Source organism: Bactrocera oleae, chromosome 6 (assembly GCF_042242935.1).
Source record: "Bactrocera oleae isolate idBacOlea1 chromosome 6, idBacOlea1, whole genome shotgun sequence".
Classification (NCBI taxonomy): domain Eukaryota; kingdom Metazoa; phylum Arthropoda; class Insecta; order Diptera; family Tephritidae; genus Bactrocera; species Bactrocera oleae.
Window position 1 is genome coordinate 69,677,547 of NC_091540.1, and position 27,834 is coordinate 69,705,380.

At 34.8% G+C, this 27,834-nt stretch overlaps 1 protein-coding gene and 1 long non-coding RNA gene across 2 annotated transcripts in view; one reads left to right on the forward strand and one right to left on the reverse strand.

The window, feature by feature from the left end:
- The window catches only part of LOC138857936 (uncharacterized), a 154,908-nt gene that overhangs the window by 35,340 nt on the left and 91,734 nt on the right, over positions 1-27,834 (reverse strand). The window contains exon 2 of the long non-coding RNA XR_011397164.1: positions 22,399-22,477. This is a non-coding gene — a long non-coding RNA (uncharacterized lncRNA). The remainder of the gene's footprint in view (positions 1-22,398; positions 22,478-27,834) is intronic.
- LOC106625915 (uncharacterized) lies at positions 917-27,391 on the forward strand. The gene is made up of 3 exons (XM_036364425.2): positions 917-1,708; positions 25,274-25,951; positions 26,076-27,391. The coding sequence occupies exons 1-3, from the start codon at positions 1,598-1,600 to the stop codon at positions 27,003-27,005; spliced, it is 1,719 nt and encodes a 572-aa protein (XP_036220318.2). The 5' UTR covers positions 917-1,597; the 3' UTR covers positions 27,006-27,391.

Below are 27,834 nucleotides of genomic sequence, written 5' to 3' on the forward strand. Positions count from 1 at the left end.
TGAGGGTGCAAATGAAGGAAATTGCTGAATGCAGACGGGCATGGCAAGCCAAAACCTGACGAGCGGCCGGCAGACAATAGGCACGGCGGCAGTGAAGTTGCGTGGCAAGGGAGTCGGTTGAGCAGTTAATGGCAGGAACACTATTTTTACGTCCTGATTTGGTCAGCTTGTGTTTATGTGTATTATTATATATGTGTGTATGTGTGTGCATTTCAAATAGCATAGTCTGCCGTTGGCGTAGATTTTTGCGAGCATTACGCTTATTTGTATGACTGTTGCAGCCACTGTCCGTCGAGTTGCGAGTAACTGTTAGTTTTCATTTGGTTTACCCAACTTTTTTCGCCGCGCCACTCACTGCGATTGAGTAGTTTTACGGTGCAACGCATAGGCCTATGCATATATGACACATGTGGTGTGTATATATGTGTGTGTAGTGGCGCATGCAACGCCATATGGTGGCAAGCAAAAACAAAACAGTGGCGTACAAGTATACAGATATTTTTACTGCTTTTAGCCATGTTTCGAGTATATTTCATTTGTTCGCGCATACTTTCCGGCACTACGACTCTACTACTATACTACTCTATTTTGCACTTTTTTCTCCATTCCACGGCAACTTTTATATTTTCCACAGTTTCGTTGTTTATTGACTCAGCCAGCAACTGACAGCAGTCGGAAATGGCAGTAGTGCACACACACACACACACACACATATACGCATACATCAACTTTTGAAAACTGTTGCCTTTCGCTGGGAGCGCGCCCCTGCAGTGCCCTGTTTGCTGCTAGTCTTCATATTGACTCTGAATGAATAAATTCTCTCAATTTGAATGCGGTTCCAATGAACGTTGCATGGCAGCGCTTGCTGACCCCGAGTCGCTCGAGTGTTTTTCTTTTTTCTTTTGCTCATTTTTTTTTTCGTTTTCTTTTTTATTTCTTTTTTGACTATTCCGCTTTGAGTTGCAACAGGAGTAGAACTTAATTATCAGCAATCGCTAGAGCAACAACAACAACAGCTGCGCTGATGTATCATCCGCACTCAAAACAACGTCATTTACTCACTATGGCAGCCGCACCACCACCACCACTATCGCCGCTGACTCCATTGACTTGACAGCGACGGCATCAACATCAACAACTTACAACAAAGTGCGCCCGTCTCATTGAATCATTGCTGGTGTGCACGTTGCGGTGATCGCTCGATGGAAATTTCAGTGGCGCGACTCGTGACGATTGGAAATTTTACGAAAAACGCAAAATGAAGCAGAAATTCGGGCAGTAAAACGTAAGCACTGAATTGTACGAGCAATTTTGACATCGCCCAACTCTAAGAGTGCTTCTGTGTTTGTAAGTGGCTGAGGTGACTAACTTAAGAAATCATTCAAAAGTGCCGTTATATTTGTTTTTGAAGCATCTGTGGATATATAGTGTGCGAAAGTATTTGAAAAATTGGAAAATTGTTTAAAAATTTCAAATTAAAATAGAAAAAATTAATTCATGGAAATATAACAATAAATAAAAAAGTTTAAAATTGAATTGAGTGAAAAAATATATTGTGGTTCAAAATAACGTATAAAACAAAAAAAAGATTGTAATCATGCGGAATATGGGACGCCTATTTCAATATAATCGCTTCGTCGGAAGTGAAGAAGCGGTGGAGGATAACACAAAAGATACACAAGCAACAGGAGGCTGGAAAAATAATAAGGTAATGCGAAGAACGAAAAATACTAAAGAATATTTATAAAAAGAACTTAGAATTATTTATGCTATAGCAATTCAATTTGAACAATTTGTTCCAAAATTGTAGCGCAGTCTTAGACAATATTCCAGGCAAAATTCGTGGAGATATCTTGTCAAATAAAAAGTTCTCGATATAAATAATTGCTTTTGATTGTCAGTTTGTATGACAGCTATATACAACAGGGGTTCGAGCCCGGTGATGCCGTCAAATGAGGTAAGCTTTAGGAGAGAAAATTACCTGTTCAATATTTCTGATCGATGTCTCAAAAACTGAGAAACTAGTTCACGTATATACAGGTAAACAAACGGACATATCGAAACTGACTCAGCTCGTCAAACTGATTCTTGATATAGGTACTTTATATGATCTCAGACGTTTCATTATACTCTGTTCAGGGTATAAAAATAATTTTGAAACTTAGTAAATGCGCTACTTACATGCATCAACATGGCTGTTAATCAGTAATATTAAAGTGTCGTCTCACAACTACTAATAGTATTTTTTTTTTAGAAATAGCGAGTCTACACCTTAGTATCAATATATTTCTAATTTAATAGAGATATGAAAAATTTTAGTAAGCAGTTCCATCAAAAAGAAAATATTATTGATTAATATACCTTTCTTTCGGCACAGAGGTCTCTTATAATTGAACCAACTGGGATGAATTTAAGGAGCAGTTTTCTTCATTTAAGCAACACATTACATAAGTCTGTACGTTACGATACAAATTCCTAATCGAAGACTTAAAAACTCGGTGACAGCTCCAATGCTTTGTCTAGAATTATAACTGAATGTCTGTAAAACGCTTTATTCAATATTTTTGGTTCTTCGAAGAGTGATTTCTATCAAAAGGCAGCTAAAGTGACGTCACAAAAGCCGTTCGTCGCTATTTGGCTTCCAAAAAGTGGATATACATGCCATAGGTAAAGGATTTAAAACGAAGTTCTGAATTTCAGATTTTGTAGTTTACTATTGGCAGTAATATTATTCTTTCAAATACGATCTTATAACTGAAGACATAAGTAGTAGTTGAAGTAATGTTAACAATCGTTTAAGCATTTAAAAAATTCTGTCGATTCGCGGCAAAATTCATAGTTATAATTATTTTTCATAGGAAAATAGTCGAACCTTACATTTGTTAAAGGTTTTAAAAATAAAAGACTAGGTAACATAATATTTTGTATACAAACATTTAAGGGCTTCAAGATGTGCACCAGTTAGAAAAATATTAAAACTTGCCGATACTTGATACTGATATTTTTTTAAATAAGAACTCTGAGTTTTGTGAATGTAGTACTTCTCGAATAACATTATTCATTTATTTCAATAGAATTCTAAGCAAGCGTTCTCAGATAATTATTCTTAGCTAGATTGGCATTGAAAATATCGTTCGAAATGAGAATTAACTAATATTTCATTAGTTGCAATACACGCAGTTCGGGTATTGAGATAAAATAATAAATTACCCTTTATGTCTATATTTACCACAATAATCAATTACTTCCACAGATTTATATCATTTCTATTCCAGTAGTCAACTTCAAACTCAATACAACTTGTTCCAAAACCAACGCTTATTTCCAAATCCTTCCCTTTCCTTTAACTCCGTAACTTGAGCAGAGATTTCATTTTCCCAGCTGCTTATTGCCAGCCAAACTGTAAATATTTGCCATTCGATTATATTACTTCACTGATAAATTTTTTTTTGTGACTAATACACAACGAAAGTCAAAACAAAAGCGACCAAAGTAAAGGCAAACATTTGTTCTAATTTAAACCGTGGTTTGGCGATAATGATTGATTACCCACTTGGTGCCAGGAATGCATATACCGCAATATTTAAATATACATATATACATACATATATAAAATATAAACTCCATGGCATGTAAGTGTGTGTGTATGATAACGCTACTGTTTCTGCTTTAGCTCATGCTCTTATCAGCTGAGCCACAAGCAACTGTTGTTTGTTTTGTCCCAGTCGCCTTAAGTAGCAAGCGATCATAAAAATGCCTTTTGATTTAATACGGAAATAAATATAAATATTAAACTGTGATTTATCGCTTTTTACTGTGAATCCATAACAATAGAATTCAATACAAAAACCAATTATGCATACTCGAAATCATATTCTCCGAAGTGTCTTTAGGTGGTAATCAATAAAAAGAAATTTTAATTTTACTACACTTACGATTACAAAGAATAAGCAGCGAGAGCACTCAAGGAGAGGTCAATGAAAATCTATATATTTATATCATTTAATTTATGGGTTTTTGAAGAGTGATGGACTTATCCGATGAACTCTTGCTATTATATAAAGGGGAGCGTGTTCTTTAACATATACGAGTATGCTTCGATGATGAGGGTTTCAAGCTTAATTCTCAAAACATAGATTTAAAGACTATGTATTATCGTTATTTTAAAATCAAAATAGTTACGTAATTGATGGGTCTAAGTGATTGTCACAACTTCGGAGAGTTTACCAACAATCTGAAGGAGCGAAAACGCACCCTTTTTATAAGCCGAGCAACCGATTAAAATGTGACATCTCTTTGGACTATAATTTGTAGGCATTTAAAATTTTATTTCATTACCCCCAAAGTTGAGCCAGACAACAGTTGGCCTTTGACATGTTTATTACGCGTACTTAGAAGATTTCAAGAGCACACTTGTTTGGGTATAAAACAGAAACAACGTTGTATATCAATTAGAGCAAGAAGATATAAAATACCGCACTCGAGCGTAAATAGTGTGCAGAGGAAATAAAAAGAAAAGAAGATAACCAAAAAACGACTTTGATAGTGCAGCGACCAAATGGCGTAACGGAGCCACAAGTGTTGAAAACAATGCTGGAACCAATCTCAAGAAAACAAAAAGAATTAGATGCTCGAAAGGCTAACCAAAGAAGGCAGCATGACTTGAAGCAGTGCGAGTGCGAGCGTGACTTTTTGATAAGAGTACAAGGCTAAGCAATTGAAGGAGTAAACAAAGATTGCGACGGTGACACAAAAGCTGACAGGCCAACGGAGTGCCAGTGGATAATTGACGCCACAGCATGTGTGTGGCATTTATGAGCTGAGGCCGGCATTGGCTTAGTAATTTTTCGAAAAAAATCCCACATACATGTATGTGTGTGTGTGAGAGATTACAATCAAACACCAATTAAGAAAGGATAAACACTCGAAGCGAGCACCAGACGGTCGAGGCTACTCAACACCGCTTTAAACAAACAGATGTGACTAGACGCCACAAACAAACTACCGAATGAAAATACAATAATAAAAACGAATAAAACTAAAGGACACAAAGTCACGCTGCATGCAACAAGTATCGATAAAGCATACTTTCAAACAAAGTTTAGAGTTGCGGCGATCGTTGAATGCGGCTGACCACCACAAGTGCCACAAACGAAAGTCAAGTCTGGATGATGGTGAACAACTTTTTTTCCACTCTGAGTCTAATGATAAATGGAGTTATGACTAGCTAAAAGAAAATTAAATTGAATGTTGTTTCACAAAAATAAAAAAAAATAAATAAAAAATCAGCGCCGCCTTCCGGCTCTTGGAAGCAGCAACTGCACTCGCATTGTGTGGCAGTTGCTGTGGTTGTTGCAATGTGGCGGCAAGCCTAATTGAAGCCAATAAATATGCAAGAGACGAATAGCTAGTTGTTGTTGTTGTTGAGACTTCATACTTTTTATATACAATTATCGTTCTCTTTATAATTATCATTATTTGTTGCTGTTTTTGGGTTTAGTTTTGATTGCACTTAAGCAGCCGCTAATAAATAGTACAAGCAACACAACTGCCTGCAATTACAAAGTAGAATTTTCAAAAATAACCCAAAGGCCCTTCTTTGTAGACATTGAATATAAGAAAGCTGAAAGTGGGAAATGGGACTGAAAAGGGCGGTAGCGTTGAGTAGTGGTGATGGAGTGCTTTTATTATTGAATAATTAAAGGCAGAAAAGGAAGAGTGACTGAAAACAAAAATTAATTGTAAATTATTTTGACGAGAACAGAATATTAAAAAGAATTGGATACTTATTTAGTTTAGAATTATTGGAGGTAAATTCAAGCCAGAAATAGAAATAAATGTATTATAATAAATTTTAATTATTAATTATTATTTTTTTTAACCTAAAGAAACCAAAAAAATATATATTTTCACCTTAAGCTGAAATAAATAAGTAAAAAAATAAAAATCTAAAGAAATACAATATAAAAATAATAAAATAATTTTAAAATAATTAAACGAAAAGTATACTTAAAAATAAATTGAAAAAAAAAATTTAAATACAAAAATTAAAATAAAAACATATAAAAAACAAATACAAAAATTACAACAACAAAAATTATTAAACTACACTGCCGCATCAATTTGGCATTAAAAGGTATGCATTAAGCTTGTGGCCATGAAAAGAAGTCTAGGCAGCAAAAAAACATTACCCACACATGCATAGTTATACAAATAAATAAAAAATAGCAGAGAAAATCGAAATAAAAAGCTGCAAGTACGCTACCCCTGGCCATAATTCCCCCACACATATACAAATCTTTCGATGCGGCAATAAAAATGCCAGACAAACGTTTATAATGCACTCTCCGCTGCACTGTCTGGCATTAAGCAGATTTTCAAGAAATAAAAGCAATAACAACAACTACGCGCGGCAAGAAGAAAAATTATTTACATGCTGCCGCTGCTATTTTCAACTCAAAAATTTTCAAGGGCAGTGATTAATTGTGCCGGCTGGAGTTTTGGGGCATGCAACAGGATGCACATCAAACAGCTTGTACGACACATGTACGAATGACAGCAAAGCAAAATTCCTAACTAAGCATTTAATGTGGCCGACACTCGCACAAGTATTGAAGTGCATACACACACAAACACACACAAGCAAACATAAAAGCATAAAAGCGCGTTGAGTCGCGAGGGCAACCAAAGGCGCGAGCGCACACACACATTTAAAGCAATTAAACACTCTTATTAATTTCTATATATATCCTCCATTAATATTTCTTTCGACCTTTCTATATTTACTTTATTTTTTGTGCTTTCTGCGTCTGCCTGCAACACCTACTCTTCTCGCTTGGCAGCGGAGCACTAGAAGAATGCACTTCTTTGACTGCTCACTTAACACAATGGTGCAAAAGAAATCGTAAATTGATTAAAATTAATTGCGTTAAGACGCTCTGCCAATGAGACGCATTAATCTTCAAAGTAACTGCATTGTTCTTCACACAGAGGTGAATGCATTTATGGTGTTGCATAAGTAGCATCACTTCGGAATTGTTGCATACGGCAAATGCACTTCGTGAGTTAGTAAGAAGTTAAGCCGGGCACGTGCCTTTTAATTATAGAATAATACTACTGAAACGCTCCGCTGATTCTTAGACTCGTTTGGAGGAAAATTTATTGTCGACATATGGGAAGCCACACGCGTTTGAGTATAAACGCTGTAGGCAACGCCTACTAGCTTATCAATTATATTCTGAAATATGCGAAAACAAATTTAAATATATTTTTCAAAACCGATTTATAATTACTAAAACATTAAATAATCCGATGAAAATAAGAAAGAACAGAATACAGCAATTACTCAAAAGAATATCAAAATCTAATATTGGCATATTACTTGTCAAAAAATCCCGTTATGCTACGTCATACACGGAGCGAACTGTCAACTGCCAAACTTTTCTTATTGACGTTACGAACTTGTGTATTTTTCCGTCAAACGCGATCTAAAAAAAGAACAGTACGAAATTGTAAGTATTGCTAATTCATAAGTGTTATTAACTTGAGGGTTCTCTATTGTTCCAATGCATATCTTCGACTGGGGAGAGTATGCGGATATCTTGCAGATTTGATATTGGAAATAGCTAAAACGACAAGATGTTGTCATAAATGAAAATACTATTTTATTTTTTGATTTTTAAAACTTAAGATAAAAACCAGTTATAATTGTTTTTAGAAAACAAAAGACGAAGGAAGAATTCTTGACCAAAGAAAGAATCACAATACGAATGCGCATGCCTCAGAAAACAAATTAACACAGGGTTGCATCACAAATGCTGCCCGTTTGTTTGAGCATCTGGTATCGATTGTTCGATTCGCTACTCTCCAATGCTCGGTAAATCGAAAACAGCTGGTATCTTATATATTTTGACTGAATTATGAGAGAGATATCGATATTATTTATATCATTTTTTTATAGGTATATCAATGATTTCCAATGCTCACTTTTTTACATAGGGTGGAATAACACGATGTTTAACCGAATTCGGTTGAGTTCAAATAAATGGTCTCCAATTTAGATACATTTACATAAAATTTGACAATTAGCGAGACCATTATCACTCTTAGAAATGTTTGTTTGAATACGTACAGTCGAAGTCAACTTAGGTACTTCACCACGCAACTACGGAAGAGTGTTTAAAACCAATGAGTTACCTTCAAATGCTAAGAAATGCATACGGAATAGACCTAATCGGCAAAATTTGGTAGGGTATCTATAAAAATTCACAATTTTTTCATGGATCATAATTCACGATGCTGAAAGAATTACATGTCTTCACACTTACGGGTTATAGAATTAAAACACTGAGCTTTGTGAAAACTGTAAATGAGTTCAATTAATGTATAAAGGTTTGTAAACTATCGAAAAAAGAGAGAGAGAGATCGGGAGCGCGAGAGAGAGGATAAACACCTTGGAGAGTTTTGTGAACATTCGAAAAGTGGTGATTTTCTCAAAAAGTTTTACATTTACATATTTGTATTTTTTGTGCATAAAAATCATTTCTGAACCTTCTACTTTTCCAATTAACTGTGCTTCAAATTATCAACTTAACATACTTTCATACCTCTTTCGGCGTGTATAGCATACCAAGATATATCGAGTGCTCTTTTACAGCAAACATGTCTCATATTGTTCGAGATAAACTTAAACTATTTAAATTCGTCTTTTATCGAGTAAACTTTTGAGAAAATATGGTATAAGTTAATCACTCAGCTGAGAACCAGTGTTCGAAAGTGAATGTCGACTAAAACCAGACTTAAAACAGACAGCAGCAATACACACGACATAGATACAAAATATATGTACGTACGTACATATATCATACTCATATATTATATAATGCATAAGAGAACCTTAAGTAATTTCGACTTTACAGCAAATAAAATTTCTAACACCCATTTAAAGCCTTAAGCTTAAGCCGGAGACAGCTGTAAATGCTAACTTGTTGTTGTGAACACGCAAAAGGCGCGCTTGTAGACTGTCAAGCAAAAAGCCAAATAAAGGAAAGCACACAGAAAAACATGGAAAACTAACAGGCAGACGTTGTTGCAACAAAATCTCTCGCGCGGAAAGCCGTTAAAGGCAAACAAGCCAGCACACGCACACATATGCACGCACGTATATGCCGATATAAAGTAATGCTATTGATTTTCACTGAACTATAGCGCATTCTAAATTGTATTGCATTGCATTTGCGCTCGCCATGTCAAGACCCAGCATGAGTACTCAAGTTTTGTGCTCACGCTAGATTTCATTTACATGGCACTCAACATGTCGCGATGTGTGGAAAACTTAAGAAAATCGTGGAATACAAGGAAAACGTGCTACAAAATATATATTAACGGCAAAGTTGAGTGTGATCAATTAACAAAATTCTGGAATTTACCTGGTTCTATTCACAGTAGATGACCTTTCGGGATTCTATAGAGTTCTTCGAGGTTTAACGAAAATATTTTCAAGTGCAAGAAATATATTTTGAGAGTAAAACACGAAATTGAAAATTTCTCAAAAAAATGTTTTCTTATTCCAGAAGCATTAAACTTTAATTTACCACACAACGGTATACAAATGCATTTAATATGGCATCCTTTTGTAATGAATTATTGCGCCTACCGTTACAATGCAACCATTTCTCGTGCAGTTTAACTTATTTATTTATTTCTAAAGCGAGACAATCTGTCCCACTTGTATACAAAGTTTCTAAGCTTTACTATTGCTAAGCAAATGCATTAACTTTTGCATATTTCAACGCCACAATGCAATAGACAATTCCAGCCGCCTTAACTTCTACTCCCCTCAAGCACTATTCCCGCTCGATGTCGGCTTATGTCTGTGTTAAAATCGTAGTTTTGCATTTCGCATTGTTTAGAGTTTTTTCTGCCTATTCACAATTTCCTGCCACAGTTCAGACAATCGTATCGATATATCGCTGTCATCTATTTGAATATTGTCTCATATGGCTTCCGTGTGGATTTTGCAAAATTGAACAGCATTGTGCATACACAAAGCCACTGACAGGCGACAGCGCACAATAAAGCAAGTGATATTCGTTAAATGTGTGTGCAGATGTACATGTGTGTGTGTGTGGCTTGGAATATGTGTGTAAAAAGCTAATACTTGTAGCTACATTCGATGTTAAATTATTATGTGCAACTTAAAAGCAACTAGTAGAAAACTAGTTGCTTGTACTAGTTTTGAACTACTTTCACAGAAATTGTTGCATACCGTTATATAATAAGTTAATAAAAACATATTTTGTACAGGTCTAATTAAAATTTTTATATAAAACTAGTTGCGAACTAGTCCGTTAATAATTTTCACATGTGTCTTTAACTGACGCTAAAAGTACGAAAGTTGTTTTTGCTAGTTATCAACTAACTAGTTAGAACTTCATTTCAGTTTTCTTGAGATTTTGTATTGAAAGCTTTATTAAAATGACTCACTTTTACTACAAATATTATAAAAACGGCAACCCTATGTAAAAATATATAATTTTGTTAACTGAAACGTAATTTATGTTTAGAATGACTTGGAGGTAAGCAATTTTTTGACACATAGACTATAATACATATCCTAAAAATGTGTATGGCAATTCTGCAACTTTTCCATTTCACTGAACCATTATTTATTTTTTTTAAAAATGTTATTTAATCAATTAAGAAACATCAACTATTTATTAAATATATTTTTGCTATTAAATATAAAATGTGTTGGCAACCCTAATGGAAAAATCGTTAAATTCAATATAAAATTAATTAATATTTTCAAATAACTGAGCAATTATATAATTCAAAATCGTTATTTAATTAAAAAATATTTATAAATAAAAAAGTTGGCAACATCTTTTTTTATAAAATTACAATAATTAAAATTTATAACAAAAAAAATATTATTCATATTTTAATTATATTTATTTTATTAAAAAATACTTGTAGATTGATTTACAAGAATGCTTTTATAAATTGAAATAAAAAATTTTGTTATTAAAATAAATTCCATATTTGCAACTGTACTATATGGAAATAAACGGTGATTGTGAATATATATATTATATATATTCATGCCACTTTCAAAATATTTTAGTGGTGTATTTTTTATGAAATTTTTGTATATTAGTATTTTGAGGAATTTTTTTTTAATTATTGTGCATTGAGAAAAACAATTTTTTTTTTTAATTTTCTTTATTGATATGTAATGAATATCACATGTAATAGACATCTAAAAAACATTTTTAGTGATACATATAAATTTTTTGCTCAAAATATATACTTCACATATTAATGTTTTCAGTTCAGTGTGACCATAAAAAACAATCAAAACTCATAAGCGTTGTAATGAACCCGTCAAAAGCCAAGAAATCAAAATCGAACATATTTATTTTAGAGCTATAATGACCCATATTTATGCAAATCAAATGCTCAAAACGCCTCAAAATACAACATTTTTTAAAGTCACAGGCCAACTCAAAAGCAAACAACAACAACATTGTATGTGGGCCGCACGATGCGCACGAAGGATTTTTTATGAGCCACTTTGTAAAATGCACTGGAATCACCCCTGGCAGCAGCTGTTGCTGTTAGGGATTTCATATGTGAAACTTTAACTAATTGTGATGCAGCAAAGCATTTTATGGCTAATAAAATTTGATTTGAAAATTTAGAATTTATATTTAATGCCGCAGCAGCGGACGAAGAAGCCATAGAGGCTATAGAGAAATCCAAAAACCTGCGGGTAAACAATGTTTCAATAAAGTGCTGAAGCAGCAACTAAAGAAATACATTTTTGTGTGTGTGTGTGTTTGTATACAAAAGTGTATGGGTGTGTGTGCGACTTTGATTAGATCACAAAATCAGCGTGCAACCACAAGCAGTCAACTAAATCACAAACAAAGCTAAGCGTCTGCGATATAAAGAAGAACTTGAAAGGAAATGTGTGCTGAAAGGCGTGAAAAGGCATATCGTAAAACTTTTATGACACTGTGAACTATGCGCAAGTATGTCTCTGTATGTGTGAGAGCAGCCAGTGCCACTGGATTTGCTGCTGAATTATTTAATATGCCCGCAATAGTTTTTTCAATCAAAAAATTAAGGCATTACAAAAGCAACTAAATTTTCGGGTGCACACATACAAACAATCATTTACTGTTGTATATTGTAGTATAACCCCATTCACACTATGCTCTCTTAACTCCAGCATTGTTTTTTTTTAAGTATGATATATCGATGTGTACATGTGTATATGTATGTGCAAGTATATATGTGTTTGTCTTACACACAAGTATAACTCATCCGCTATGCTTTTTGACATGTAAATCTTCGCTGCCGCCCCCTGTCACTTGTGAAATGTGCGTGTGTCTGTGTGCGATATTCGCTATAATTCACGAGCTCAATGAAATTAGTTGCCTCTCATGTACTTGAGTGTGAGTGTGCGTCACTTTGAGCTTTTGTGCTGTCGTTGACATTACTTATCGTCTATTTTGTGGCATTTTAATATTGTTTTATAAGGCCTGCAGTTGTGTGAAGGGAAATGTGTCATAAACTTTGATTTTAAATGCTGCCTAACATATGTATGTTCTAAAATAATATGTATACTGGAAAACAACAACAAAAGCAGAAGCATATGAAAAACGATTTTTTTGGCGGCTTTGAATGAAATATGCGATTAAATGTGTGAGTGTGTTGGTGTTGAACGGCAGCCTCAAGTTTTTAATGGACTATGAAAAATTGGCCACAAGTCGCACAGTGTGAACATATGTATAGCGGAATATATAGGTATGTACAGATGTACTGAATTTTTATTTTATGTATATACGTAAACAAAGCGCCTGTGGGTGTTAGTCGTGTCTATAAAAGTGTCAGCTAAAAATGAAATCTGAATATAGTCATGACTTTAATGTTGCCGACAGACACTATGCAATATGTTGTACAAATATACGACAAATACACACACACATATATTTATAAATATATTAAGAGTATTTTTCGTAGAGAGATGACGGAAAGGCATTGCTCTAATAAAACATATCATAACTGCATATATTTGGTGGCATTTAAAAACATAAAATATACAATTTTCAAATTCCCCAATTTCAAAAATGTGTACAAATTAAATTTGAAAATATTTGAAGAGCTATATATTTCACTTAAAACCTTTTAATATTCAATTTCATGCTTTAATTTAGCACAAATTAAATTTTTATAATTTCTTCAGGGAGCAGTTTTATCTAAAACTAAATTTCCGCTAACACAAGTCTTCCGTACGAATTAGTTTCTTAGTCTAAAACATACCCTGAATAACATAACTTAATACAAACATATTTGAAAGAAACAATAATTTAACTGCGCTCCAAAATGTATGCTTCATTTTGTATGAGCTTTCTATTTTCTACTTAATTTATGCAATTAAACAACTACAGGTAAGAAAAAATATTAATGTCGACTGCACCAAAGCTATAATACCCTTCACAAGTGCATTTTTTATAGCATGAGGGCATAAATATATATTTATCTTGATTTTCAACGAGCAGTTTGTATGACGGCTATATGCTATTGCGGTCAGATCTAAAAAAATTGTTCAGAGATTTTAATTTCAGCTCAATATCTCAACAACCGAAGTCCTAGTTCAAGTATGCACAGCCAGAAATAGCTAAAGCAACTCAGCGCATCACGCTAATCATTTATATATATATTTTTATGGGTTCTTCAACGTTTCCTTCCACTTCGTGGAAAACTTAATTTACATATTTCTATTGCATTTAATAATGTGTTTAATTAGAGATTATTTTAAAAAGTTTAATGAATTAATTAAGTAAAAGATGGATTCAGCAAAGAACCTTCAGAAGACCAAGTAACAGTAATTTTCATTGTCGTTCAAATATATGCATATTTTTGTATGAACTTAATCACACCCTAAATGTAGGCAGTATTTTTTTTCTACAGTAGAAAATAGTCATATCTACTCAAATGAATTTAAAAATTATAAAAGTCTATACCGGTTTTTATTATAATTTCATCCGCACTCTCGCTCTATGCCGCTAACTGTTTGATGATCTTAATTCAGCGTATGCCTATATGTATACTACACATTGTGATTTTAACCAGAATCAAGATTTTCGCATTTTTTTCGAAACACATGCAATAAAATGAACACAACAACAATTACAACAATATCTACAACTGTTGTTTAGGTTTGTTTTATGTTGTTGTTGTTGTTTTATAATGCATTTGTATTTTTTTTTTTTAGCTCAAGACTCTTTCGTACAATTAGAACCAAGCGCAAACAATCGAATTAATTTCTAAAGACACCAGCTGTTTGAGTGGCAAGCCTCTTCAACTGTTTTCAACGCATTGCGTACTTCACTAAACAACCCTAACAATTTTCATTTCAAACGTTTTGTACACACCTCCATTTTTGCATTGCGGTTGCCAGTCGAGGCACCAGTATTGAGTGCTAATAATGAAGCCAATTGTATGTAAACGAGGGGTTGGCGGGTACAGGCAAACCACAGCGAGTACCTTAAGGAATATAAGATTGAAAATTTAAAAAATTTATGTCACAACAGCGATTAAAAAAATATTTTCAAATAAAATCGAAATTGAGGGGTTGACAAGTAGCAACTAGAACATCTGTGCAGAAGTCAAAAAGGTATTAGCACAAAGGATTTATGCGAAATACGGTTGTGCGTGCGCTCTCTCGTATGGGCTCGTCCGTAGAAAAGTGGGTAGTAGGTCAGACCTACTTTTTCTTTATTTTTACCGTCAGCCGGTAGCTGCCCGATTGTTTCTAGGAGTTACTGGTGAATGCTTTTTTCTACATAAACATCGGCTACACTGTTGATAACATTAGCCGGCGCCAAGGCAATCACCAAGGCAGTATTTGCTACTCTGTTTCTTCCCGCTGCCATGTCGCTTTGTTGGTATAGCCGCTGGTATTAGCAGAGATCAATTGCGTACAAATGGTGCTGATTTCAAGCCCTTAGCTCGCCCTTGTGTATACACATGTAGGTTTGTGTGTGTATGTGTCTCAACTTTTTACCTTCTACAATGACGCAGCACTCACTTTCCCCCACTTCGATGGCAATCACTGCTGTCGCATAACGGGCTTAAAGCATTTTCGAGCGCGCCGTAGTTAGATATTTCCCCCACCGTTTGCTGCCGTGGCATTAAAGAGGCTTTTAGCGACATGGAAAACACATGTGTCGTTCGAAAGAGTGCGTGGAAAAAAGATTTATAAAAAATTGAACATACTTTTTTGCTGTTTCAATTTTTTTGCTACTTCCCTCGCTTAGTTTGGCCGCACGCTTCCATGTTGCCATGTTATGCGCTTGCTGATATGCTTGCCGCATGCCACCGTCACCAAGCCACCCTCACTGCATTTAGCCGACTAATTAGTGTCAAAATATATTGCTATTTCATATTATGAAATTAATTGCCGGCAATTATTTAATAGCTGCGGCTGCTTTATTAAAAGCTTTTTAAACAATTGGAGCAGAAATGTATTTTAGTGTTGTAATGTAATTAGTGTCAGAAATGTATTTTTAGTGTCCAATTTTTTTGTTTAAAAAATGATGCTAATTTAAAATGGGACTACATGATGAGCAATATGAGCCAATCTGGCGCCAAAATCTGTACATTTGCACCAGTATTTTAAAGTAGCTTATGTCGATTTAAGTTAATAGAGGCAATTTGACCTATTCTGAGTAATATTTGGAGGCTCGTTGTATTGTTTTTTCTTGAATAATAATTTATAGTTGGAAGTTCCATACAATACAATAAAACAACGACAACGATAATGTCCAGAGAAGTACTAGAACTCGAATTGGTGATTTTAGTTTAAGTCGACTTGAGCCATTTCAACAAATTACAACGATTATAGAAGTAGATATATGTACAAATAATAATTAATTATAATTAGAAACTAGGCAGTTTCTTTAAACGAATCATTCGTTAACTGTTTAACTACCTAATTTTTCTTAATAGTTCAAGCGTCTGCTGGTTTGTAGTCTTTCAAAATAGCTTAAGGGGCTAGGTGGGTTTGAAAGGTTCAAAAATGGTATCTTTACTATTATTTTTAATATATACAATCATATATTTTATTTAAACAATTAAGCATATCAAAGTTACATATTTAAATGTTTTTTAATTAAAAATCCCAAAAACTTTGCCGTTGGTACCGCATCTACCTTGACGTCTCAAAAAAATGCACTTGTATGCTCTCGCCGATTTTTTGAGATGCTGGTTAGCTTCGGTAAACAGGCTGAAATGCATAAGTCCAAGTGTTGCTAAGTATGAATATGTTTATATAGTAAGTAACAACAAAAAATATAATGGTGAAAAATTCGCCCTTAAAGCGTAATAAAAACATAACCTCAAAAAACTTTTTTCTGATTTACTGACCTTCTGACACAGAACAACTTATACATTAGGGTGGGCCAAAAAAACTTTAATTTTTTTTCCATACATACCGTGAAAACATCGTACAAAATGAAGAAAAAAATGTGGTAAAATTGGAAATAAAAAAGTTAAAAACTAAATCTAACTCACACATTCTCATATTTGCCGATATATGCGATGTAAAGTCAACCAGAAGTTTGAAAATATTTTTATTAGGTATAAGGGGGCTAACGGAATTGTATTGGAAATCGGAAATTGATTCGATCCAACCCATTTTTGGCATACAGGTCGACTATTATTACAAAAGGATTCTCTCCAAATTTATATATGTCGTACAATTTGACCGACATTTGCGATAAAAAGTTCGCAATAGGAACTATGATCCTCATATTCGTTATTTGTGCGCTTGAATAGTTTTTGTCCGATTTAGACAATGTTTTTTCATAGATGGCACAACTCAATAAAAGCACTATTCGTGCAAAGTGTTCACCGGATAAATCGATTGCTTCTTGATTTGTATACTGGCGTGCGAAAAATCAGATGGAATTTAAAATGGTTTTACATGGGAAGTAGGCGTGGTTTTTGTCTGATTTCGCACAGTCATGTAGAAATGTCAGAATAATATTCCCACCGAATTTGGTTTAAATCGATCGAGTAGGTCCAATAGTTCGCGAGATATGACACCCTTAAGGCACTTTATAGCATTCAATTATTGGCGTTTTGTGGGCATGGCAAAGGTTCGGTATGCACATATGGACAGATACTCGGAATTCAGTGATTGTAATCACTTCATTCTTCAACCCACATGGCAAACACGACCACAGAACAAACAAAAATTAAATAAATAAATAAATTACAAATCGCATGGCTATGCATTTCAGTAAATAAATCAATTTCACAGCTAAGATATTCTATGGAACAAAAAGAACATATGCTTTGGCATTTATAACACACCTTGACATGAGTACTTTTTGTTTTGGTTTCATTCTACTTCTACTTCTTTTTAATCTTCTCAGTTTTCAAGGGCGCAAACAATGCGTAAACAGATTTATGTTGTAACAGTTGTATGAATGTTGAAAAAGTATATTCATTTTTTCATACATTTCTACCAAGTAATGAACAACAACAAAGAAAGTCATTTTTCTAACAATTTTATGCCATGAAGATCATGCTATTGTTACCTCTCATTCAGAGGCACAAATGTTTTTATTTATATATGTATGTGCGTACATATGCATATATATGTGCATATGTGAAAATACAAATTTCATTAAAACATCAAAACACACGCGCACACACACTTTCAAAAGTAATACACCAACATATTGATGACCTTTTAACAGTCATTTATAAGGCCTATAAGCCTCTACTCCAACAGCTAGCAGGCAACTAATATTTTCAAACCACTTAAAACCATTTATACAAATAGTATAATGTTGTTGTTGCATTAATGTAAAATAAATACGCATGTCGCTCATGCATATATTTGGCTGCCCGCGGCATGAAAATGCATCTTTTGTTGCAATTTCGGTTGAGCGGATAACAAAGCAGCTAAGACCAGTTGAAATATTTAACACCTCGCGCATAAATTCGAGCCTGAAATAATAGATATAAAAGTGTTGTTGCTTTTTAATCTGAATGCTGATGATCCACAAACAAATTTATGTGCATTTGTATTTGAAACAAAATAAAAATTCAATGCCTAACTCCACTTTCTGGATGTGCTGCACATGCACCTTCGTTATGTTCAGAGTTGCGTGGATGCAGTGGGCACCATGCTTCACTAACGCTGTTGTTGTAGCATCATTATAATTGCATTAGCATTATATTGCTTAGAATAGTATTTACTCAAGAAGGAAGCGCGCTTATTGCCGACGCATTTCAACTGCTACTTCTATTATATTCAACGCCAGTTTTTTGATAGACGCACTTCAGCTGCTTTCAACGTCGACTGTATTGCTTTCAACAGCACAAACAATATAAGAGTTTTATAGCTAAACTACTATCATATACATACAAAAAGTCTTCAGATACATACACAAAATTTTCAAATAAATTTGAGTATCCCAACTAACCAGTGCAGCATAATAACGCGAAAAGTAGTTTTAGAATCTTTAAATTTGTATAAAAAAATTTCAAAAAGGTGTTTTTAAACTAATTTTGTATATTTATAGCCGCTACTAACACCTTTGCGGCCCGCTTATGAATTTATGCTGCGCATGCGCAACTCAATGTGTGTCTATTCACGGCATGACACACCGTAATATATTAGAACTACGCTGCTATTGTATTGCAATGCGTTTGTTGGGCACCCAAGCACTTTTTCTTTTCATTTGAGCCATAAAAAATTCAAAGGATAAAAGCATTACCCTTTTTCAGCGAGCGCGTGTGTTAGGAGTGACGGCTTTTGCTGCTTTTATCTACAAAAGGTGCGCACCAATCTTATTTATTGCTCAGCAGCGTGCACAAACTTACACACACGCTTAAGAATGAGTCAAACCTGGCTTATGTGCACGCATACTTTTCCCACTCACTCTATTGATTGCAAGAATTGCTTTCAGCGCCGACAGGAAGCCGTTAGTGCATAGAATATACAATTTCGTCATTTTATGCAACAAATGGGCGTGTAATGAGCGCTTTACACATTTTATTTCTTAGGGTGCATTAATTAAAGTGCACCAAAGTGCGTAAATATGTATTGTATATGTGTGTGTGTATGCACACTTATAGAGTGCTTGGGAAATCTGTTGAAAGCTGCAGATAAGCGAGTTCTTATTTGCATGCTTCATTTAACAATAAATTCATATGCGTATGTGGTTAGCAAATCACTTAAGCATTAAAATTATAATACATGCGCAATTTTAGTATGTATGCATGTATTAGTACATACAATGTATTGTACTTGTAGAAGCACAAGTTTCAAAAAATTTCCGCTTGAAAACACAAATTGCTGAAATTAGATTCCGGCTTGTGTAAAAAAAATGCATTATTATAGATTAAGCAGTAATCATAAAGTCTAATGGCAATCCCGAAATTTCGGGATTCGCAATTGACAGTCCCGAAACTTAAAATGCATGCTTATAACTTCACATAAACTTATTAAATAACGCTATTTGTTAAGCTTCTTTCTTTCTTTTAATTATGCAAAAAATTAGGAAACAAAAAGAGAATCCCGAAATTTCGGCATACATAAAAGCCAGTTTTAAAACTTAAAACCAAACGCTTATGGCCTCACATAAAATTATAAAATGTTTTTAGTTCGATAATATGTAGAGTTGTTTGCAAATTTCATATACTCGTTCACTAAACTTTAAGTTAAAAAATGTGTTTAATAAAAATAATAATTACTAACTAAATTATTATCTAAAAATTTCTGATTTTCGTGATACCGAAATTTTCTGTGATACGTTTTACATACAATATTAATTAATTTAAATATATGTTGAAAAAAAATACAGAAATCCCGAAATTTAAGGACTAAGTTTTTTGATATAAATCAACTATTTTACTAAAGTAAATTCATATATTGGAAATTTTTTTATTCTAAATAACCAATACAAAAAAAAATTATAAAAATCCCGAAAAAATTTTCACCGGGATTTCATCATGCGATTTTTTTAATCAAATGCTGCCGCAAATTATTTATTAAATTATATTTCGTTATACAAAGTAATACAAATCCCGAAATTGCGGGATTCTGAAGAACTTTTTACCGGCATTTTTTAATCAGATATTGCTGCGAAGTTATAATTAAGTATGCTATCAAATTATAAATACATTTTGCTACGTTTGAAATATAGAATAACTTATATTATATAAGTATATACATACTAATGTATATTCCATATTTCGCCCATAAATTCACTCCTACAACAGATAACCTCTGCAGGAGGTTCATCAAAATGTTTGCGCGTACGAGTTCATCAAAAACAGTTGCCACACAATCGATCCGCATACTGGCAAGCCGCATCAGACACACAGACAACTGACTAACCGAAACAGGCACACACAAAAAATTAATATGCCATATTTCTATAAGGATATGGAAATACATATATGTATACACACAAACATACATATAAGTTATATATAAGCATGCAGCATAACGGACATTGGAAAAGCAGAACAAATGTGTTAAGCATTTTTTTTTTTCAATTTTTTTGCGAAACTGCCACAACGAACGCATTAGCTGTCAGTGCTGCTGACTGACGGACGGACATGTGACGTGCACATGCTTATTGTAATACACAGTGATGATGAATGCCTGCCAAGCCATTTGGTAGGACGCGTCAGTTTGCCAATAAACCACCAAACCATTCAACAGCAGACAATTGAAATCGAATCGTATCGGCGCTCAATGCAGGAAGTTCAAGTACCTGAACACACAGGCATACACTTATCGAACGGGAGCAGCGTAACAGGCATTGATGATTGAATGGAAATTGTAAAAATCGCAAATACATGAGTTTGTATTTATATATGAATGCATGTAGTATATCAGCTGGTACGAGCGTTGTACTATAAATGTGTAGTATCCTTGCCTTTGTGCACTCATTATTTTGCCATTTTCCTGTCTATGCGCTCGACTGCTTTGCTAGTTCGATATGAATGTATTTATGTATATACTTGTATATATGGTATATAGTTAAGTAAATATGTACTGCTACTATTGACAGTCTGCTTCCCTTGCACACCACCCTGTCAGACGTTGCTTTGTCTGCACTATCCTTTGATGAGTTACTAGTCGAGTACCCTTTCCCGTTTCTCACTTCTCATTTCTCATTTAAATATTTTCAGGACATTCAGAACTTGTTGTCGGCTGGCATCTTTTGTCTCTCAAGTGGAAATGTCTGTTATGAAGGCATATGGCCTTTTGCTGTGTTTAATGAAAAGTCGGGTTTTATGTTATGGCAATGCAAAGGAATCTCATGTACTTAAAAAAATTTACTTTCAGTTTTACTCACTTGCAAATTATGGTACGAGTAGTAATTAGTAGACATTTACAATTGAAATGGAATATTTACTAGCTTTCTAATGAGTAATATTATGGCTTTCTGCGCTTATATAGAACAATTATGAATTAAGGCAAATGGACAAAAATCACCTTTTTAAGTTGAAGACACAAAAAAATACTTTTGGATAGTTGATATTGTAATGTTTTTCCAATGAGGGCTATTTGATGATCCCTATTGCTTATGTTAGCAATGTGGCCAAAACTTGAAGAGTGGCGAATCGAACAAACAGCAGTTATATCAAAATGTTACTTTAGTGTTCTAATTTCAGTTGTTCAGACTGTTGGTATATTTACTGACCTTACAATATTTTTCATGCAAACATATTTTTTTATCTAAAACGTTTATTTTGATAGTTTAAGTTAAACCCATTTACGTCTTCAAATATTAAATCCAAATTGTACTATCCCAGAAATGTGTTTTTAAAAAGGATATACTTGTATATTAGGTGTGTTCTATTCATATTAGAAACTTATGCCGAAAAATTTAATACATATTTACACGCAATGTTTTCATACTTTTTCTAAAATTTACTATATAAACACAGGAGCCCAACCTATTTAAGTAACAAAGCAATCAAGAAAAATCTCACAAAAACTACGTCAAACAAAGCCAACTAATCTTTGCGCTACAATCAACTGTAATCCTTATTCTCTGAAGTACTTTTTTCTCAAAATTTTTTCTAAGCATTTGCATTTATCCGGGCATCGCCTTTTTAGGCTACTCACTTTTGATTTTGTTTTTCAATTTTCTCGCACTGACTTTTTGTAATTCCCAAAAGTCCTCTCACTACTCCAAATCCTAACACTACATAAGAATGTATATCCAACCCTCTCCCCCCCCTTACACTATCCTGCTGTGCCTTTACAGTGGTAAACAAAAGTATTATTATTTTTTGTTGCAAATACATACACACACACATAAGCGACATATGCCCTGATTTTGTACTCACCGTCATTTACACTAAGTCAGAAAATGCCTTTTGGTCCGCTCGCCTTTATTTAAGTTGAAAAACAACGCCCAAAGTGACTCTGCAAAAAAGTAGAAGAAAATGTTCGGTGTAACTGGCAAATAAGTAGTGCAAATAATATAAAAAGAAGAGAGTTCCGATTGTGTTATTGTTGTTGTATGGACATGTATAAACTTCTGAAACTGCTTGAGAACACAAAAAATGACGACAAGAATGAGTTAAGTGCCAAAAATGAGTTTTGTGTAGAAATATGAATTGTAATAAAATAAACAACAAGCGAAATAGTGGTAAAGTGAAGTCACCAAGCCCAGCAGAAGTGTAAATATAAAAGAGCAACATGGAGCAACAACTGCAACGTATAGCTTAGGTCCTGTTTTCCCCCAACACACATTAAGTTACTGTGCGCTAAAGAAATTTAACAGTATTTTTTGCTTGATAAACCTAAAGTACCTAAAGTAAATATGGCAATGTGCAACATATGCGAACATAAAGCAAAGTCATAATGCAAACATGTGACATATGTACATATACACTCATATGAATTTATGTAGTTATGTAGTGGTGTGTGTTTATAGTCCACATGTCCTTTTGAAGCCACTATAATGTGATTATCCTTTAGTGTCAACGCTTGCGAAAAAATTTTTTCATATACTCACTTGGGGTCGCATTGATTTTTAAGTGAACTGCAATATAAAAGTTTTCCATACAAGGCTTGATCGTTCAGTTTGTATGACAGCTACATACAAGTATAATATATGCTATAGTGATCCGATATTGGCGATTCACACTAATAAGCAGCTTCTCAAAAATTGAGCGGCTAGTTCACGTATACACTGACAGCTAGACAGACATAATGCTGATCATTTATATATAGATTTTATAGGGTCTATGACTTTTTAGAGCCGTAGCAACAATTACTTCAACATCATATTTCTAGAGTTGGTGTGTGGATTTGCTAGGTTTATCCTCAATGTAGGCAATGGTTTACAATTTAAATTTTCTCTGCAGTTAATACGTTGCCTGCTATTAGGAGGATTTTAAATGCAAAAATGACACTGACTTTACTTAGCACCAAGTAGTTGAACTCTAAATAAAAACCATATTCTTGGCAGCCGTTCCAATTGCAAATCACATAACTCCTAATAAAAGGTATTTCAACATAAATATTATTATTTTTGCTATAAATAGCTTAAACCAATAGAATAATCAGGATTTTATTACCAAAATAATCTGAAAAAAAATCAAAACGTCAAATACTTGTTTCAATTCTACTGGGTAGAGTCACTCTAGGCATCATACTAAGCGATATGTGACTCATTCATCAAATCCGCCACTATTAATTTAATCACTTTCCAAGAAACTACCACGGTGGCATATCGGTTAGTTTGCTTTTTCTTTGTAATGCCAATAAATTTGCTGCTTTCAATGCAAAAAAGAAGCTAGGCGTGACCGCCGCTAGGTTGCACTGAAAAACAGCTACTTAGTAGACTCAGGCAGGCAGCAGGATTTGTTGACAAAACTCGGCTCTTGTGGGAAATCTAAGACAGGGCACGTAGAAACACATGCATTAAGGTGTGTTGAATAGACATACATACATACCGATATAGACACGTACTTAAAACTGGAATTTCCTGTGAAGTAATGACAGTACATTTACGAAGAAGGTGTTGCTTGCTTTACTTTGAGCACCCATTGCGAATCCTGCGAATTTTTCGGCAAGGGACAATTGTCAGAGTAGAAGTAGTATTACTTGTAGTATTACATACATACATATATGTATATAAACCTATGCTTTAGCAATTGCGGCAATTTATTATTGAGAAACATACGTTCAGTAAACTAAAGAACCAATTCTACCAAGTCATGCTTGGCAAAGTAAAGTGGTTGCGACACATTATACGATTACCCTATGAAAAGACAAAAATTATGAGTGTTTGCTGGCGAGAAGGCACATACACCAAATCATTTGTAATTTTATAATGGGTATTATTTTAATGATTTATAAAGGCAGGTTAAAGTAGACATTTAAGGAGAACAGAATACCTATAAGCGAAGCCTGATATGACAAGAAGATTCTCTCAGTGGACACTTTTGTATACAAAAACAATGTAATACTCTTGTATATACCACAAGACCACAGTTTCAAATTAGATTTCTTTCTTCTGCTGTAGTCTACTCACGACCATGAAGTGGCCAAATATGTTACGAGTGAATTTAATGGTTTTTGTCTTTGCTAATCGATATAAATTTGACAAAAATGGTCTAGTTCTCAACTATAAATATCAGTAGTCTAAAAAAATATGCCTCTAGGGTATATTTTAATATTTGTCTCTTTTTACATTTAGAGAGTCCAAGAGTTTTCACTAAACTATGTTATGTTTTCATTAAACCATGTTATTTCGACAATGACAGCGTCTTTAAACCAGAATTTTAAGACTCCAAGATCATATTGAAAAAACTTCGTACATATTAATAAGAATCCTTAAACCGAAATTCTCCGACTTGAAAATTCGTATATTTTATTAAACTCTTATGCAAAAAATAAAACCCTTTATTCCAAAATGATTTTTTGTTGAACAAATTTCTCTAAAATCTCACTTTAATATATCATCAAATTTTAAACACTTTAAAGCATCTCCTAATCTCTGCATACTCTTCGCTCAACACTTTTGGCAAGCATTTCAAGAACATTTCCCACTAATTGGTAATTTTCTGCGCGATTTCGGTAAATTGCCCACAACTACAAATGCGAAACCCATTAAAAGAAATGTTTGTAATACCAAATACTACAAAAGTTTGCAACAAACGGAAAATTTTAACGGTACTACTTTACTTCTTTTTTCTCTGTTGCTTTCAGCCACAACAGCAATTTGGCGCAAATTGTCCAGCGTACGCTGAATTATATCCGGATTACGCTTGCACCGCCAGCATGGAAGTCGCAGCAATGCCTACAGCTGCAACCGCAGTGGCGGCGGCGACGACAACAACAGCAACAATGGCAGCAACAACGATGACAAGTCGCAGCCTAGACTTGGCCTTGCGCAAATATCAACAATGGAGTAGCAAGTTTCTGCCAACAACCACCAGCAACAACACAATGCCTGTGTTGACAACAGAAAAACACACAACAATACCGGTTGCAACAAATGCTGACTGTGTCACTCACTTGTCAACGTCTTCATCATCACAAAAATCCAATTCGTGCTCGCACTCCTGCTCCTACACCACCACCACCTCGGGCTACTACAGTCGGCTGACACTGGTGGGCAACGCATCCGAGGTGCAGCAGGCGCGCGGTGAGCTGCAACAACAGCATTGCTGGGGTGCTACGGGCGGAGATCGAGAGTTGCTCGTTAGTGCCGGCAAAAGACCAAAAGTGTACGATTGCATGAAGGACTTTTTGCGACGGAAACTCTTTCAGCAACGACATGGACAACAACAGCAACAACAACGAGAAAAACAGCTAGCAGCGCAAATGGCGGCAACACTTTGCAAAAGCGACACCGAGGAGGACGTCACCAGTGATTATGATGAGGTGAGTTGGCTTGCAGCGAACTAAGCAAGGCGGCAACATTTTCGGATTTCTAATCTTTTTATAGCTTACTCACGAAATTTCTTTTCTTCTCTCTTTCCCACTCTCTCTCCAACTACAAATGCAGGTTGACATGTTGGATTCCTCGTACAATGCCGATGAGGAGGACGCCAGTGATTGCAGTAGTCAGTGCACTTGCCCATTGGAGAGTGACGCCGAGGAAGTTGCGCCACAACAACAATGTGCATACAATGAACAACAACAAAAACATGGTAGTATACCACAAAAATCGATTAGTCCGCAAAAATCAATGCTCTCGTTGAATTGCTGGCAAAACATCACACAGTATACCGATTCCACCACAGAACCGGAAGAGGATGAGGATGTAGAAGTTGAATGGTGCCCTGAGAACGCTGATTACCAACATGTCGACGAAGATTCGGATGCTGGCATCTCCGATTGCTGTCAGTTGATAAGCGAAAAATCGACTCCGGCGAAACAACGCAAACGACAGCTGAAACAACAACCACAAAAGCCAAAGCAAAAGTTCCGCTACAACCGCAACTCAGACGACGGCAGCGAGGAGGCCGAGTTGCTCGCAAGCAGTTGGTATCAACCGCGCATAACCACCAAAGCCGCGCTTGAGCGCCTTCAGCAGGCATCACCCGGCACCTTCCTGCTACGCCGCAAATCACGCAGCTACGAACTGTGTCTGCGCGTCGAAACGAAGGTGAAGCACTTCGTCGTCGTGTCGCTGGCTGACAACCATTACAAGCTGAAAGGCGCCAAGAAGCAATTTACATCGTTAAAGGCATTGGTCACGCATCATTCCGTTATGGCGGAACAATTACCGTTGACTCTGGCATTGCCGCGTGAGTACGAGTGCAAAATCGGCAAGGCGTACGGCGTCAGCGCCAAGTGGGCCGCCAGCGCGGCGTTCGATGTTAGCACGCGGACATTGCGGTCCCTACGTTACGCTGATGACTTCGATACGTATGAGTCGTTGCAAATTTTGGGTTTATTGCAGGATTGGCAGTGCGAAGCGAATGAATTCTAAGAGACGCAGTTTGGAGCAGTCAAATGACGACGGCACGGCGAAGGAAGCTCGAGCTGTTTAGAGATGTAATGCGGTGTATGGTCGCAGGTATTACGCAATATTGCCTATAGGCGTGTGTAATGTAAATAAAAATGGAGTATTTTGTGTGCTCGAGGAGAGCTTTTGTTGGAAATATTACAGATTTAAAGAGCAACGAATTTTATTTAGTAGATTTAAGCGTTCGTGTTATTAAATTTATAAGTAGAAATGGAATTGTTTAAAATTGTAAAGATAAATATAAAGCTTAAGATTACATTTATAAGTAAATAGTGGTTTAAATTTTGAAAGCAAATGTTCTTTGAAAAGAAATTGTAAAAAAATAAAAATATGTTGTATAATCGAAAAAATTTTAGTTTGTTAATTCACAGAAATTTGTTTCTGAAGACAAAGACAAAGCTATAAAACTAAAGATATCCGATATATAGATCTAGAACTGTTGAAATATACCAACGTAGAAGTGATAGTAAAAACGCAAAGTTTAACCTCATTTATAAAGAGTACAAAAGCTTTTTTCTTATTGTGTGAATGTACCGCTTTTTGAATTGGAAAATATTTTTCAGTTATTATTACATGGTACATCTCTTTATCAGTTTCAAAGAGTTTCTCAAACTTTTCAGGAAACAACGAATATTATGCTTTTATGCTCTCCATATTGCTATGCCAACTCAATACTCAACCGAGCATTTGAAATTATTTGAGCTTCTGAATGTTGGTTGCCTGAGCATGAGTCAACACATACGGAGTACAGAGTTTTTCATTAGAATCATCTAATGAAAGGGCCAGCAAAATA

Coding starts and splice junctions, on each gene's coding strand:
- LOC106625915 (XM_036364425.2), top strand. CDS start 1,598: ATGCGGAATATGGGACGCCTATTTCAATATAATCGCTTCGTCGGAAGT. Junction 1,709..25,273: donor GAGGCTGGAAAAATAATAAG/GTAATGCGAAGA, acceptor TGTTGCTTTCAG/CCACAACAGCAATTTGGCGC. Junction 25,952..26,075: donor TCACCAGTGATTATGATGAG/GTGAGTTGGCTT, acceptor CTACAAATGCAG/GTTGACATGTTGGATTCCTC.